The sequence below is a fragment of the Chenopodium album genome, chromosome 10 (genome assembly GCF_948465745.1).
Source record: "Chenopodium album chromosome 10, dcCheAlbu1.1, whole genome shotgun sequence".
Taxonomy (NCBI): domain Eukaryota; kingdom Viridiplantae; phylum Streptophyta; class Magnoliopsida; order Caryophyllales; family Amaranthaceae; genus Chenopodium; species Chenopodium album.
The window spans coordinates 4,744,202-4,761,824 of NC_137843.1; the positions used below are offsets into that span (position 1 = coordinate 4,744,202).

At 32.2% G+C, this 17,623-nt stretch overlaps 1 protein-coding gene across 1 annotated transcript; it reads left to right on the forward strand.

The window, feature by feature from the left end:
- The first annotated feature begins 331 nt into the window (after positions 1-331).
- On the forward strand, positions 332-4,290 carry LOC145563233 (WRKY transcription factor 28-like). Its single transcript, XM_081623675.1, has 3 exons — positions 332-796; positions 900-1,133; positions 3,912-4,290. The coding sequence occupies exons 1-3, from the start codon at positions 468-470 to the stop codon at positions 4,084-4,086; spliced, it is 738 nt and encodes a 245-aa protein (XP_081479801.1). The 5' UTR covers positions 332-467; the 3' UTR covers positions 4,087-4,290.
- The last annotated feature ends 13,333 nt before the right edge of the window (positions 4,291-17,623 follow it).

Genomic DNA, 17,623 nt, shown 5'->3' on the forward strand with positions numbered 1-17,623 from the left:
GTAAGGAAATTCTCGTCAATTTTACACCTCGTCTCAAATAGTCATATAGAAGTGTAAAATTTATTGTACAACCTCATAGTTATGAGACGCACATATTTTAATTAGACCAAATCTCACTCACTATTTTTTTCCTTTTTCTTTTTACCTAGTTTCAAACCTCTTTTCATGCACTTTTATAGATCTTAAAAAAAAAAAAAAAAAAAAAAAACCTAAAGGTAATATCATATCGTTTTCTTTCAGAAAAAAAAGAGAATACTAATATTCTAAATACTGTTGTACGCCGTAGTTAATAATAATAATAATATTCCCAAACAAAAAAAAAACCTAACTATATATCTACAAGCTTATCTTCTCCGTTTTCCACCTTCTTCTTCATCCCTCACCAAGCAAAAAAGAGAAAAAAGAGAAAAAGAAAGAAGAGAGATTGTTATTATATATTATATTACATTAATTTGATATCTGAAGCTATGTTAAACCAAAGTTTAATGGAAGATCATCATCATCAAGTTGGATTATCAAGCTCTCAAATGGGGTTTTACCTAAACTCTACAAATCTAACTAGTTTTTCTCCACCACTTGTTCTAAATCATCAACAACAACAATCTGATGATCTTAAACCCTTGAATAATTTTCTACCTTCTTCTTTTGGTTTAGATCATGTAACTTGTACTCTTACTCAAGCCCTCCTTTCTTCCACTAAGCCTAGACAACAAGAAGATTACTTATCCTCTTCTTTTACTAACAATTTACCACCTCTTTTTTCTCCTCAAAAACCAACCCCAAATTACAATCTATGGTAAGCTTACTTTACTTTCTATTACGAGAAATTGTATTGGTTTGAAATCGATTTTTTATATATTTGATTGATTGTTGTTTTGTTGGATGTTTGGATTGGCTAGGGCGGCGTGGGGTGAAGGGAAGGAGTACCAATTAGCCGGGACCAAGAGAGGGTGTAATGGAGATGATCCAATACTCGGGGTATCAACGGTGAAGATGAAGAAGATGAAAGCAAGAAGGAAGGTTAGAGAACCAAGATTTTGCTTCAAAACCATGAGTGATGTTGATGTTTTAGATGATGGTTATAAATGGAGGAAATATGGCCAAAAAGTTGTCAAGAACACCCTTCACCCTAGGTAAACATATATATATATATATATATATATATATATATACACTCATTAATTTTTACTACATCTTCATTAATTTAGTACTTAATTAGTTTTCATAATTATATACTTCTTGCATGCATGTTCATGAGATAATTATTGTTATAATTGTTGTGGCATTGATATTATGATAATTAGAAGCTATTTTGAAGAACTAACTACAAAAAAGAAATTATGGAATTATATAGTAATGCTATTAAGTGATCATTAGTCATGCTCCTAGATTAATTGTAAGGCGATCGATGAAGGAAAAAAGGATTTAATTATGGAATTAGAAAGAAATGATCAATTATATCATTATATTATTCTTTGATAGATCCAAAAAATTATGTAGAGTAACAATTATACAATGATTCCTCGTTATTAAGCCAAAAAAATAGTAATATAGGGAACCTTTTACATAAGGGTAAAAGTAATGTGGGGTGGACCTTAGATAATCATTTTACATTTTAATCTATCAATCAAAAAGGTGTACATTATATATATGATCAAAAGAATTACTCCATTTTTTATAATTTGAAAGAACTTTGTGAATCTAGTACTCTTTTTGTAGGTTCTGTACATCTTTTTTGTATTAATAAATCGATTATTTAAGAAGTACTTCGTTTAATGAGATAGAAGTTGTAAGGAAACAATTAAATTTGCATATGGTAAAGGATGAACTCGGTGGGAACACCCAAAAAAAAAATGATATATGCAATGGGGTGACTTATTAATTTAATAATCAGTTAAAGGTGTAAGATCTTCATTAATTTAATTTGAATGTATTTAACCCAATAAATAATTCAATTACATGGAACGATGTTATAAGCTAACAAATTAGTGTGTGTTTCGGGCGATGCCCCAAATTGCTAGTTTATACTTTGTACTACTTTAATTTGATAATTATGTTTGACTGTTTGTATAGCTAGTGTGTGATACGGGCGTTGCCTCGCATGTTATGGTTTTTTTTACCTCATATGTATTTATTTTCTAATCTTGTGAAGGATAAATAAATTAAATAACCTCTAATTTGAAAGGAATATATAATGTTAATTATGTGAAATTTATAACACTAATAAATGTTGGTTGAGATGGCAAGTGTATAATCTTAATTTGTTGGAGGTTGCGAGTTCGAATCTAGATCAAACCATAATTTATTTATGATATGGTGTCATATACGTTGTAGAGTGTCACGTGACACCGTTCCTTTAAAAAGATTTTTTAATCAAGGGATGAATATTGCTGCATAATTATAAATTTTAAGATCTGGTAACGTTGATGATTATTGTTAACATTTCATTAATGTGTCTCGGGTAATTAATTAGATAAACAAGGTTTCATTCTAGTGGCTTTTCAATTCTGATCAGATCATCTTTCTATTCTGAAAAGTTTTTTTTAAATTTTTTTTTTATGTACTACTTATTTTTTGTTAAAAAGTGACAAAATAGAGAACAACTTTTTTGGAAAGAAAAAAAACTTTTTTAACAATTTCAAACTATAATTTTTTTTTCTTTTAATTTTAACTCAATGAATAATAAATGAGTAATATATTAATTGTCAAAGTCATGCATTACAAACATGAAAGTCAAAGTGAAAAATAGACGGATATATAATAATTTTGGAAGAAGGTTTTTTCAATCTATCTTAAAAAAATTCTACTCTACATAACTCCTTCAACAGTTCAACTTGAGTATCTTATACTATTTGACATCTATTTTAGTTCATCACAAAGATTATACACTTCTTTTCAGATCCAGTTATATGTTATTTCATCAGCTAATTAAATCCCTAATAAATAATCCCAAATCAATTGTAGCTTGCTCATTTTTATCAAGTTAATTTTTAAGCTAGCTTTTGAGCAATGTTTTCTACTTCTGATGACCCTAAGATCAGGAAAATTAAGGTAATATAAGTTAGAACTACTTAAATTAAGGAAAATAAAAGGCTATTCTAATTCAATTTTTTTTTTTTAATATAAAATTAGTTTTAATAAGTTTATATAAGTTCAGATATGTTAAAATCAAACCACAGTTTGTGGTTATTAGTATAACTCACTCGTATTTACAATACAAAATTCTGTGCTAACGAACATATATGGATGACAATAATTAGTTCTTGATGACCTTGAACTAACATTTTACTAGCTCTTTGACAAATCGAAAAAGCAGTGAAAAAAAGTGATGCTAGTGCATCTTGAGGATGTGACGATCTGAGTTGAAAGCATTAGATTAAACATAATCGACTCGACTTCTCACCAAACTTGGTTAATAATGTCAAGCTTAATTAGTTGAGTAAAGAATCAAAGAAGAATGTGTTAATCTTTAACTATTCTTTTCCTTTTACACTCTTGATTTAGTCGCTTTTGTTTGTAACTTAAGAAAAATATATAAAATATCGAAAGTTTTAAACAAGCAAGTGTATAATTAATGAGTTTGATGATTTATTTTAATTTGTTTAATCAGTTTGGAAGATGTAATAATATCAATGAGTGCATAATGTAGTTCACTTTGCCAAGTTATTCAACTAATGCGCCATAATAATATATAATTGTATTATACACATATTTACTCACAAAAATACACTATTACAAGTACTACCTCCGTTTCATATTACTCGTAACAAAGGGGTATTATTTGTGAGATATAAAATATTTTTTTGTTACAAGTAATATGAAACGGAGGTAATATATATTATAGGAGAAAATTTTGCAGATTGCTCTTAAGATTAAAACGTTAACCTAATTAATTGTGTTTTATGCGGCAGGAGTTATTACCGGTGCACACAAGATAATTGTAGAGTGAAGAAGAGAGTGGAGAGACTAGCTGAAGATCCAAGGATGGTCATCACAACTTATGAAGGTAGACACATCCATTCTCCCTCTAACGACCTCGATGAATCGCAAGGCGGCCAGCCCCAGCTTAACAACTTCTTCTGGTGATCATTGATCATATGCTACAAACTATGAATTATATGATTTATAATTAACCTAGCCTTTTCTCTTTGTGGTATCATGTAGTCGTTTAATTACACTAATTGTCGACGTCAAACACGTACGTACCGAGCTGCTGGTGTTGTTTTTAATATGCCATGCCAAATCCAAACCAAAATCATCCTTAATATATACTGGTTTTTTTTTTTTTTTTTTTTTTTTTTTGACAGTAAGAACTAAGAAAGGAAAAACAAACAACTTAAAAAGACCAAAAAAGAAACTCCCGAACACGAGCCTTCCCAGCCAACCAATGCGCTGGAGATACCCATTGCCTTGGAACTTTCTGAATCTTGCAGGCCTCAACAGTAGCCAAAAGAGCCCGAATATCCTGAATTAACCAGCAGAGAGAAATGTCGTCACGTTATTTCTGGGCCAACGTCATACAAAGAGGTTCACAATCAGAGAAAATGAGGATTCTACGAAAACCCCTTGCGCATACATGTCTTAACCCCCAGTAACAAGCCTATAACTCAGAATGGAGAGCTGAAGAGGAGAAAGAAGCACGAGCACCCCCTCCTCGCACTACAGGCGAATCACAATCTCGAAAAATCCAACCCGCACCAGCCGAATTGTCCAAGGACGACCAAGCCCCATCAAAAATCAAACAGATATCAAATTCTGAAGCAATCTCCCCACAAAGAGTGGCCGCCATACCTGAACTAGGTATCCTAGGCCGAAGATCCCCCGAGAAAGGACGGTTGTGGAAATCCTGAGCTTGTTGACCCCGCATAAACCACTGAGAAGCAAGAAGCAGAACATCATCCGGCGAGACTGCCTGATGCCGAAACCTGATATTAGTACGCGAAAGCCAAATAGCCCATAAAAGAGCGAAAAAACGCATCAAGTTTTCCCAGTCCTTAGCAACCCTCAACAGTGAAACCATCGAGGAAAACCAATGAGGAAAAGGAAGGCGAAGAAGACCCCGACTATTAAACCGAAAAGAACTACCGACCCATAAAGAGACAACAAAGTTACAATCTCTGAACAAATGGTCCACCGTCTCCAGCTCCCTATGGCAAAAGCAGCAAACAGGATCGACAGACAGGCCACGAACAACTAGAGCTGCCGCCACTGGAAGACCAGACTGAATTATTTTCCAGCCAAAGATCTTCCATTTAGGAAGGAGAGGAAGCCCCCAGAATTTCGCCCACCAGGAAGAGGGAATAGATCCCCCATAAGAGTGCCTAAAAGTCTGCATGAGCAAGAGGGCATAAGCAAACTTCGTAGAAAAGGAGCCGTCTTTAGTAAATTTCCAATACACAAAGTCATCCATGAGCTTCAATGGACGATCTAAACTTAAAATCCGATTAGCCGTTGGGCTGTCGAAAAACCGATGGACCTTCGAGGGGTCCCACGCGTTAGAACGCGGATCAATGATATCAGACACATGAGTCGGAAGTTCCGACTGGGATAAACCAGACTTAAACAAAACCGGACCACCAGGAGCCCAGCCGTCAGCTGTAATACTAACACTCCTACCACCACCTACCTTCCACCGGACACCCGAAACTACTGCAGACATCGCCATCTGTAAACTCCGACACCCCCAAGAGGGCCGAGACACTCGAGCGCCCGAAACAGAAGCAAGAGAAGGGTACTTAGAAAACATGAGGCGAGAAACCATCAACTGAGGATTATGTATCATCCGCCATCCAGTTCCAGCAAGGAGGGCTGAGTTAAAACAGGCAACATTGCGTAAACCTAGACCGCCCAAGCCTTTTGGCAAATGCAAAAGAGAAGCTGAGCGCAAGGCCAAGCCCTTAGTAGAGCCAGAAGATCTCCACCAGAAACTAGCTAACAAACTGTCAATCTGGGAAGCAACAGAAGACGGAATCTTGAAGACCGATAAAATGTGATTAAAGGAAGCCACCAACACCGAGTTTATAATGACCAGTTTAGCAGCAGCTGACAATTGTAGGGAAGCAAAAGCGGACATACGATTAACAACCTTATCAATCAAGAACCTGAACTCCGAGACCTTACTTCGCCCTATATCAACCGGCAAGCCAAGATAAGTCCCAAGTGAATCCTTTGATTGAAGTCGAAGACTGCGGGACAAGAAATCTCGAAAGTCAGGGGGAGTATTCGGGCTGAACTTGACAAAGGATTTCTGAAGATTAATCATCTGGCCTGAAGCTTAACAAAAATCAGAAAGGATAGCCAGTACATTATCACAAGCCTGCGGCGAAACCTGGAAAAACAACAGCGAGTCATCTGCAAAAAAGAGGTGGGAAACCGAAGGGCCACCTCTAGAAACACGGAGACCAGAAAACAATGACTGTTGTTCCGCCCGACGAAGAGATGCTGATAGCACTTCCATACACAGAACAAACAGATATGGCGACAGTGGATCTCCTTGCCGAAGACCACACTGTGGACGAAAGGAAGGCGTAAGACTCCCATTCACCAGAACCTGATAAGAAACGGTTGTAACACATTGCTCAATAATATGAACCCAATACGGGGGAAAACCAAAGGCCCATAAGACCTGACTCATGAAGTCCCACCGCACTCTGTCATACGCCTTATTCATGTCTAACTTTAGGGCCGCATAAAACCGTTTCCGAGCCTTTGAATTATTCATAAAGGTGAGCAGCTCATGAGCTACCAGAGCGTTATCAGAGATCAGGCGGCCTGGAACAAAAGCATTTAGAAATCCAGAAACAAGAGAAGGGAGGACCACCCGCAGCCGTCCCGTGATACATTTGGCAATACATTTATACAAAACATTGCATAACCCAATCAGCCGAAACTGAGACACCAACTCCGGTTGAGAAATCTTAGGAAGAAGAACCAAGAAAGTTCTATTCCAATCCTTTAACATATAATTGCACCGCCGAGATCACAAAATGTCCTGTATCCTCCCAGTGTGTCTTGAAAAAAGCCGAGGTAAAACCATCCGGCCCAGGGGATTTATCATTTGCGATGTGAAACAGTGCTGATTTAATTTCAGAAGCCGAGAAAGGAGCCATTAACAAATTCTTTTGAGACAAAGATAATATCGGAAGGTCAAGATTTTCCCACTGTAAAGGAAGACCGTTCCCAGATTGAGACACAGGAGTATACAGATTTGCGTAAAAATTCTGAATAAGAGCACGAAGACCATCAGAATCAGATACCCAATATATACTAGTTGTTATGTACTTATGTTTATTATCATTTATGTAAATGTCTAGTACGTAAATTTGATCTTTTTTTGCATGTTCTTGTATGTGGGTCGTCTATTTTATGGGAAAAATAATATACCAAAGTAAAGCACTTGTAAAATTTAATTTATTTTTACTGTAGTTTCTTGATATAAGAGAAGTTGTTAAATTATTAGAACAGTTAAATGCTGTCATTTCCATTCTATATGTCTTTGACATTAAACGTTTAAACAGAAATTTTGATGTCAAGTTAGCAACTTCAATAGTTGATATTTCATAAATTTATGTACATATATTAACATGCACACTTTAATTTGCATTATTTGAGAATGAAAACAGTTATTTTGGACTTTTAGAGATTGTTTGCACAGAATAAAGAGTATCTATTTTCTAGGAAATGCTATTTTGCCTTTTTTTTAGCTAAAGATAACAGTTTCAAATGTTACTTTGTTTTAGATTGTGATTAGATTTTGCTTTATTTAGCTAAAGAAAACAGTATGAAATCTTATTACTTTAATTTGTATTAGTTTGTGATTAGATTTTGCTAAATATTCTGCTGCTCTGATCCCAATGTGTTTGGTGCGCAATAATGTTCATGGAAATGAATGTTAATGTATATCATCAAATTCCTCTTTTTAATATTTCATAATTTTCATTGTCATATGAGGAGTACTTCATATTCAATATTATCATATCTAAAGTCGTAATACTATACATAGTATTTGAGTGATTTTCATTTTAAATAACGAATGAATTGCAATATTATGAACATTATGATAAAATCTAAATAACACAATTAATGATGAATTTGTTTCATTAAAATGAAATCACAATTTGTAAAGAAAGACACATCCTAGATTAAAGTTTTCATAGGAAGGAATATATAAAAACAAGAAGCTAAGAGTTTTGTAACTAATTTTCTCACAATGATTGTACTTTAATGGATGTTTCATGGTTTGTTACTCTGTTCTCCATAATTTATACGTCGTAGTAAAACATTTGTCTTGACAAAATAAGTTACGAGAAGTTCATGCATACTCCTAGATCAAATTATTTAACCTAAGATAATTTAAATCACAATAAGTTGACAATAACAAAGCCTAAACTCTAATTATAAATTCAACTAATTCTATTTGAACTTATTAGATTTGATATCTGTTAAATATATGAGTGCATCTGTAGACACCTAATTGTATACGGTTAACAAGTTTCTAAAACTTGTTGGCGACTCTTCTATCTCTAGCTTCCTTTCCTTCGGACGCCGCCATGCCTAAAAGCATGATCACAGTGGAGTTCAAAGTTGAGTTAGAAAATTTCCCTACAGTATCGTAATTTATTTTCTACAATACCTTTAGATTACTTTGATTAGTGAAAAATAAAATAGATTAGTGCTGGGCCTAAATGCTCCCTTTGTTTTAAATGGATTGCAGAAAAAAAATCTTCTTGATGGGTCAGTCTGCTATAATTGGGCCAGATCAGGCCCATTAGCTTTTCAGTGAGGATAAAAGGTCATATCAGTCCAAGACCTTTTTCTTTTCTCAAGTTTGTCTTACATTTTTCACTTTTCAGATTTTTCAACACAACATAATCTTTTTAAAATACTGTCAGAGCCCATTTGTCGGTCATATAGGCCTTTTGGTTTCAACTCATTTATAGGCCCAAAATTATTTTCAAATCAGGCCCACTTAAGCATTTGAGCACATTTCTTGCCCATTAATATCCTTTTGTCTTCAAATTTTTTTACTAGTATTTCCACAAGTAATTCTTGTATTTTTCATGATTCATCTTAAACATCTATATACTATACTAAAACAAGATACACTAGTTCCATGGCTGCCACGTGTCCTTGTCTTAGGTTTTTTTTTTTTTTTACTCAATATATAGAAATTTGAAAATATATTTTCTCTGTTAGAATATAAGATAATTATATTCCGTATTTATGTATATCGCTTAGTTTTGTTAAATAAATATTCTTGTGCATAATTTTAGCTAATAAATTTCCTTAAGTTTAGGGTAATAATGCTCTTGTAATTTGTATATAATCCATACGTTCCTAATAAGAAGGTAAGGATTCAAACTCTTTCATGGTATTATTTTATTTTAGATCCTAAAACCCCTAACAATATGCCTATCTTCTTCCCCACTTCTTTCTTCTTTTCGCTGCTCTTTAACATACTTATTAGCTACAATTATGCACAAAAATATTTACTTTACAAACTAAGCCATATACATAAATACATAATACATATATATCTTGTAAGTATATTTTCTGAAGATACAATTAAAAAATTACCATGTATGACGTTTAACATAATTAATGTTCAAATACCATTGCACATAATTTATAATACGTAGTATTTGTGTTAATATCTATATTAACAATGGCATTCACTATGATAAGAGATATTACCCCACTAAAAAAGAGTTGGAAAATTAGGGTTAGGATTGTGAGACTATGGCGTAAACCCGATTACTACAAGCCAAACATAACTAAACAATTGAGTTAGTTTTGGCTGAAGAAAAGGTAAATTCATATGATAAAGTTTTATATTGATTTTATCTTATTAGCATCAACAACTTCCTTTTTGTAACTTCTATATACTTACGTGTATTGATTTCATATTATAGGGTGACAAAATTCAAGCCAATATCAAGATTTCTCATAAAAGATATGGAGTGATACATATAAATTATAGAAAAGATATATTTATCCTATATTTTACCACTATATATATAAAATTTATGTATTAAAAATCTCTTACAGTTTGGTAAAAGATTTTCAAGTGCTATTTTTTCTTACAATGATAGTTAATAATAGATTATAAATAGCCACAAATTATAAGCATTCTTGATCATTTTATAAAGCTAGAAAATTTTATAAATTATATTAGTACCAAGTGTGCATAAGAATGAATTTATTTATTGTCAAATATAAATTTCCATAATAGAAATAAATAAATGCATATAAAAAAAATAATAAATATGAGGCATGTAAGTGTATATGTACCACCCTATAAGAAAAACTATAATTTTCATTGTTAATATAGATTTTGGTACTAATTTTATATGTGTGTAGCTAACATCATAGGGTTACTCAGTTGGTGTTATAGGAGTTACCCATTTAGTGTTATAGTTGTTACTTTGTTAGTGTTGTACTTTGTTATTTAAGGGTTATTAAATAGGTATAATAAAGGCTATGTTCACTACACCTTAAAGATAAAATATTTGGTAAAAATAGTTTCAGTTTAGTATAAATAAGTTCAATTTGGTATATTTAATTTCAGTTCAGTAAAAAGCAATTATTTTAAAGAAGAAATATAATACAGAAACAATAAAAAAAAAATTATCAACAAAATTAATTTCAATTCTATGAAAAAAAAATTTAAGGTCAACAAAAATAATTTTAGTTCAGCAAATATAAGATGAAGTGAACAGGGCTTAAAAGTTACTATATCAATATGATAGGGATTAGTTTGTGAGTGTCATAGGGGTTAAATACTCCTTTTTTACAAGCAGTCAAACAGTGTGACCAGCCGCACATAAATTATGTTGTAAATTTTGTATACGTTGTCATTGGTGATATGTAAGAATGATATTCAATTTTTTTTCCTTCTCTTATATGCTTGTATATTTTATTTTTTTATTTACTATTATATATATGCAATAAAATATTAAATGATTACACATAATTAAAAAAAAAAAAAGACAGATAATCAAACAATTGACAAGCCTAAACATCATTTTGAGGTTAAAATTTTAGGAAAAAAAAACCTTCGTACTAAGTTTTAAGTTAGAGGCTTTGTAGATTTTGGTTGTCGTAGGTCCAATAGGTGTGTGGTGATGATCAGATGAATTCATCATATAATAGAATTAAGGTAGTAAGTGATGGGATCAAAATCCTATTTTTAAAAATTTCATGTTAAACTTTAAGTGTTTTCAGAGGCCTTTGAGGAGAAAAAGAATACAAAATTATTTGTGATATAAAGTACAATATATAATGATCATATTGTTATTATAATGGTAAACTTTTCCAAAAATATACTTTGTATTAAGTTAGAGGACGGAGATAGCCAATTAAAAGGCAAATTTTTATATGTGGCTGGCCACATCGTGTGGCAGGGGTTATTGGAGTTACTTGGTCAAGAGTTACTTAAGGGATTTGGTTAGAAGTTACTTGAGGGGTTTAGTCAGGGGTTAGTTAAATACTCGATCATGGGTTAATTAAGAAGTTACTCGGTCAGGGGTTACTCGGTCATGAGTTACTCGAGATACTTGGTCAGGGTTTACTTGAGGGGTTCGGTCAGGGGTTAGTTACTCAGTCATGGGTTACTTAAGGAGTTAGTCGGTCAGGTTTTACTCGAGGGGTTATTCGGTAAGGGCTACTCGGTCATGGGTTACTCGAGTTACTCTGTTAGGATTTAATTTAGGGGTTACTTGAGGGGTTCGATTAGGGGTTACTCGGTCATGGATTACTTGAGGTGTTCAGTTAGGGGTTACTCGGAGATGGGTTACTCGGTCAAGGGTTACTCGATCAGGGATTACTCGAGTTACTCGGTCAAGGGTTTACACGAGGGGTTCGGTCAGAGGTTACGAGTTACTCGGTCAGAAGTAACTCAAGTAACCCCTGACCGAGTAACTCAAGTAACCCGGCCGCGCGATGTGACCAGCTACACAGAAAAATCCCCCCATTTTAAAATGAGGTGGCCAATGGCGCAAGTAGAAATGAGGGAAAAAATATGACTTAATGTGGGTATTGATTGTTAGTTCATTGAGTTGAATTATTTTTCAAATCTTTCCATACAATTTAAGAATAAAAAAAAGGTTGTTTTCAAGTTGTACTTTATATATCATTATTTTGAGGGTTAAAAATATATGATTAAGACATATTTATAAGTAAATTCATTATTATCATTAAATCATTTTATTTTAAAATTTTGTGAAATGAATATGAGTATCAAGATTTGTAAGCCGTGCATCGCACGGGTGCTATACTAGTACTATACTAAAACAGGGTACACTAGCTACATGGCTGCCACGTGTCCCAGTTTTAGGTTTTTTTTTTATTTTTTATTTTTTATTTTTTATTTTTTTGGTAAAATGTAAAATTGTCAAAGATCTTATTATTAAAGATACTCCGAGATAATATCTTGACTTTCTTAATATTGTTTCTCAATTAATATTATTCATGGATTTTCAACATATATTTAGTCCATATCATTTGACTTTAAATTGCTTAATCCAAGGAGAGTATATTTTGTTATTTTGTACTCCGTACATTATATTTTAGGTTTCCTTATTAGCATACGTACAATTATATTAGAGCAGGTTATTCCTTCAACCTAATTTTATTTTTCCTCCCCACATTATTCCTATGGCTACTAACACCATTCCTAATGATGTTGAAGCTAATTGTGCTCTGTTGTCAACCTCACTAATATTATCAAACTCAATTCAACCAATTATTTATCCTGAAAAATTCAACTTGAGACTATACTTGTGGGATATGACCTTTTCAAGTTTCTTCGTGACCTCACCCTGGCCTCCTCCATCCATATCTTTTATATTTAAGTCAAGTTTATATTACGGATTAGTATAAGATATATTTGATTTTATATTAAATGTAGATTATCATTCAAATATACTAATGTGTATAAATTATATATCGTATTTAAAAAATATAATACGAAGTACTACCTCCACTTTGTTAAGTGTTACATTTAAACGATCTCCAATTCACTATTTTGACCATTAATTTTTTTTATATAATTGTGCATTAATTTAAATTATACAAAGTTGATATATTGAAAAGTTATAACAATTTTAATCTAATAAGATCAAACTTGATAATAATGTGCGTTCTAGCCTATATTTAAAAAATTAGACATGTTGTGAATCATAAATAGATTATAAATATGTAGATTGTGTTTTCTCTAAAAAAAATAAATGTAAATTGTGATAAAATTATAATGACTTTACTAATTTTCTACCATATGATTTTAGGTATATCATACTTAATTTTTTTAAAAAATATACATGCTATATATAATTCATTTGCTATAATATTTTGTTACAAACGCGAAATCTTTGAATTATTATAACAAGTTTTTAAACTTTTGCTAAACCTATAAACAAACCATTTATTCGACAACTAAAGTCACAACACACTCATGCATAACATCTATAAATTGTAAAAAAGTTGATTGATATATAATTCTCTATAAACTATAATTCTCATTTTAAAAAACAGAGTTTGACACTAATTTTTACTCCATTCTTTCTATTATAACTGACACGTTAGACTTTTTTTCCACTATCTATAATATTAACGTTGATTGTAGTTTATTTATTTTACTTTTTTTATATATATAAATGTAATTAATTCATATTTTATCATTTTAAGTTGTTAAATAGCTATTGATGTAAGGTTTTATAATTAAAAAGAATATAATTTCTACTGATATTTTAGCTAGATAAAAACTAAGTCAAACTATTGCATCGACATGTATGCAAATTTTGATTATGTTAGTTATTCATCAATGTGGGCAGCCACCATAGGGTTACTCAGTTAGTGTTATAGGGGTCACTCAATTAGGGATATAGGGCTTACTTTTTTTTTTTTTTTTTGAGGAAAATATAGGCTTACTTATTAGTAAGTGTTATAATGGTTACACTGTGAGTGCTGTAGGGGATACTTTATTTGTTAATTATTTAAGAGTTACTCAATAAGTATAATAAGGGGCTACTCTAATATGTTAGTAAAATAGGGGTTAACTTGTCGGTGTCATAGGTGTTACTATTTCTTTTTACAAGCGGGAAGCGGCCACACGATGTGCCAATCGCATAGAAAATGCGTTGTATATTCTGTATACGTTGTCACGAGTGATATGTAAGAGTAATATGCATTTTTTTTTACTTCTCTTATACCCGTGTACATATAATTTTTTTTTCACTATTATATACTTGTATGTGCAATAAAAATATCAAATGATTTCATAAAATAATAATAATAATAATAATAATAATAATAATAATAATAAGACAATAAATCAAACAATTAAGGGCAAGTCTACGCATCCTTCTAAGGTCATATATAGCTAAAGGTTACAAATTTTGAAAAAAGAAAAAAAATTATACTAAGCAGTGGCTTTTCAGATTTTTAGACGTGCAAATTTTTTGATGTGGAAGATGTAATATGTGTGTGGTGATGAGGTTGATTCATCATGTGATAAAATTTAGTAGGTGATGAGACAAGATAATTTCATATTTTTTTATTTTCCACGAGGGAAAGAAAAATATGAGAACTAATATTTACATACATAATAAAACTACAACAACTTTTTGGTGCAACAGGCCACACCGTGTAGCAGGGGTTACCCGATTTATTTTGTTAGAGGTTACCCGAGTTATTTAGTCAGGGGTTACTCGAGTTACTCGGTCAGGGGTTACTTGAGGGGTTCAGACATGGGTTACTCGAGGGGTTCACTCGGTTCTAGGGTTACTTGTGGGGTTACTCGGTCAGGGGTTACTCGGTCATGAGTTACTTGGTCAGGGGTTACTCGAGTTACTAGGTCAGGATTATTTAAGGAGTTCAGTCAGGGATTACATACTCGAGTAATTTGGTTAAGGGTTATTTAAGGAGTTAGGGGTAACTTGAGGGGTTACTCAGTCTGGGGTTACTTGAAGGGTTCGGTCATGGATTACTCGAAGGGTTACTCGGTCAGGGTTACTTGAGGAGTTACTCGGTCAGGAGTAACTTGAGTAACCCCTTACCGAGTAATTTGAGTAACCCCGACAACTCGAGTAACCCCTGACTGAGTAACTCGAGTAACCCTTGTCGCATGGTACAACAGGCCGTATAAATATATCAAATGTCTATAAAAAGAAGTGACTATATTCATGCTATATGTGAATATAAAAATTCCTATTTTTAGAAGTTACATGTTAAATTTCAAGTGTTTTAGAGGCCATAGAGAAAAAAGATATGACATTATTTGTGATATACGAAATACAATATTAATACAATGATCATCTTGTTTTATAATAGAAATTATTTTTCCAAGCATATATTGAGTTCACAAAGTTTCATATCTGGTTGGCTACACCGTGTGGCCGAGATTACTTGGTTAGGGGTTACTCGGTCGGTCAGAGGTTACTTGGTTAAGGGTTATTCGATCTATCAAGGGTCACTCAGTCAGTTTGGGGTTACTCGGTCAGGGGTTACTCGTATTTTGGCGTGTGTTAGTCGTGCCAATCACACAGAAAAAGCGTTGTATATATTGAGTTAGTGGATAGAATTTAATCATTTTTAAAATAAGGTGGCCAGTGACTCAAGTAGAAATGAGAAAAAAAAATGACTTAATGTAGGGATTGACTATCAATAGTTCATTGATTGAGTTGAATTATATTTAAAAACTTTACATTCAATTTAAGAATAAAAAAGTTGTCTTTAAAGTAGATATCATTATTTTAGGAGGTTAAAAATGCATGATTAAGACATCTATGTAAGTAAATTCATTATTTTTGTCAACAAAAAAAAAATTTAAAAAAAAAAAATCATTATTACTCATTAAATCATTTTATCTTAAAATTTTGTGAAATGAATATAAGTAATAAGATTTGTAAACCGTGCATCGCACAGGTGCTATGCTAGTTTTTATAATATATACTCCGTAATTCCGCATGTAACAATCTTAGTTCTCAACAAAAATAAAATGATTTTAAAAAAAAATAAAAATAAAACTCAAGGTTGCACTCTAAGGAGAACCTTTAGTATATGCCTACGAACTTGGAACTTTATGTGAGAGGCTTTGAACTTTGAAGGTTAAACTTGTGCTAAAACTCGTATGTTCACATGATCCTCTTCATTAATCATAATTATACTCCATTTCGTAAATTTAAAGGAAGGTGGTAATTGTTGAATAAGAATGCACGTATTATAATCTTATATCGTATATGACTATCCAATATTCAAATTAAGAAATTTTTAAAAGTTGACTAATAAGAAATTAGAATGTATTAAACTATTAAGGGTTTTTCTCATTGGTAGCCATACACTTTTGCACATTTTCAATGGTAGTAAAATTTTTTCAAATAACTCTTAAATAGCATTAAGTTTTAATTTTTTTCTAATATAATTATATTCTGATAATTTTGACATAATTAAACTAATGAATTAACCATGGTTACTACACTTACCACCCCATCAGCATTCATCATTCCCAACCCCTACCATTGAAAACACCCAGCCACTACATTGGCAACCCTCTCCCAAAACACTCAGTCGCCTTTCTCCCTTCCCCTGCTGCTCCCTCCCTTCCACCCCCACGAGCCACCCATATGAAGCAATAATACATACAATACAAATTAGAATTGGTGGCTGTTGGGTGAGGGATGAATGTGGGTGTGCGCGTGTGTTTACAGGGAGAGTTCACCATATGAAGCAACAATATATACAACACAAATTAGAAATTTAAATGTCACACATTTGAACTTCAAAATGCAACTAGGAATGAAGAATTTAATTGCATTTCAAAAGATTTTAAAAAATCTAATCGAAATTGATATATGTATGCTCCCCTTGACACGTTCATCATAATCGAAAAACGCTGATTAACGCAATGCCTCATAAAGCAAATTTGCAGAAAATTGATGAACAACTTAAATGTTAATTGAAAATGATGGGTGGTGATGGTGGCGGTGGTGGCTTGAGGGTAACCATAGTTTAATCCATTGAAGATTAGTTATGTCAAAATTACTAAAATATAGCTATATTAAAAAAAAAAAAAAAAAAAAAAAAAAAAAAAAAAAAAAGCTATATTAGAGAAAATTTATGATTCCAATGTTATTTAAGAGAATTCTATAAAAATTTTGCTACCAATAAGAATGCGCAAATGTATATGGCTACCAATGAGAAAAACCCAACTATTAATATACTCTAAAATGGACAAGATCCAAATATTCTTAAAAATTAAACCCTCAACTACTTTAGTAAAGTGATCTCAACAGCTAGAGTATCTTGCAAATTACATCTTTTTAAAGATATTGCATCATACCATTAATTAATTGTAATATAATCTAATTATACATCGACACTTGTTGATATAAGCTTAAGATTAGAGGGAAAGCATGTGGATTAGTGGTTACACAAAGATTATTGTAATGAGATGTACCTTTGCACAGTATTGATTTTGGAGTACTAGGTTGTACGTGCTAAAGGAGCCAACTAATACAGAGTTGTCTGTTTGTATTGACTTTGTGCTCCAAAATCAACCACCATTTTGTGGACAACGTTGCTCGATATATATAGATAGATCAAGACAACTACAAAAATCCATAATTTT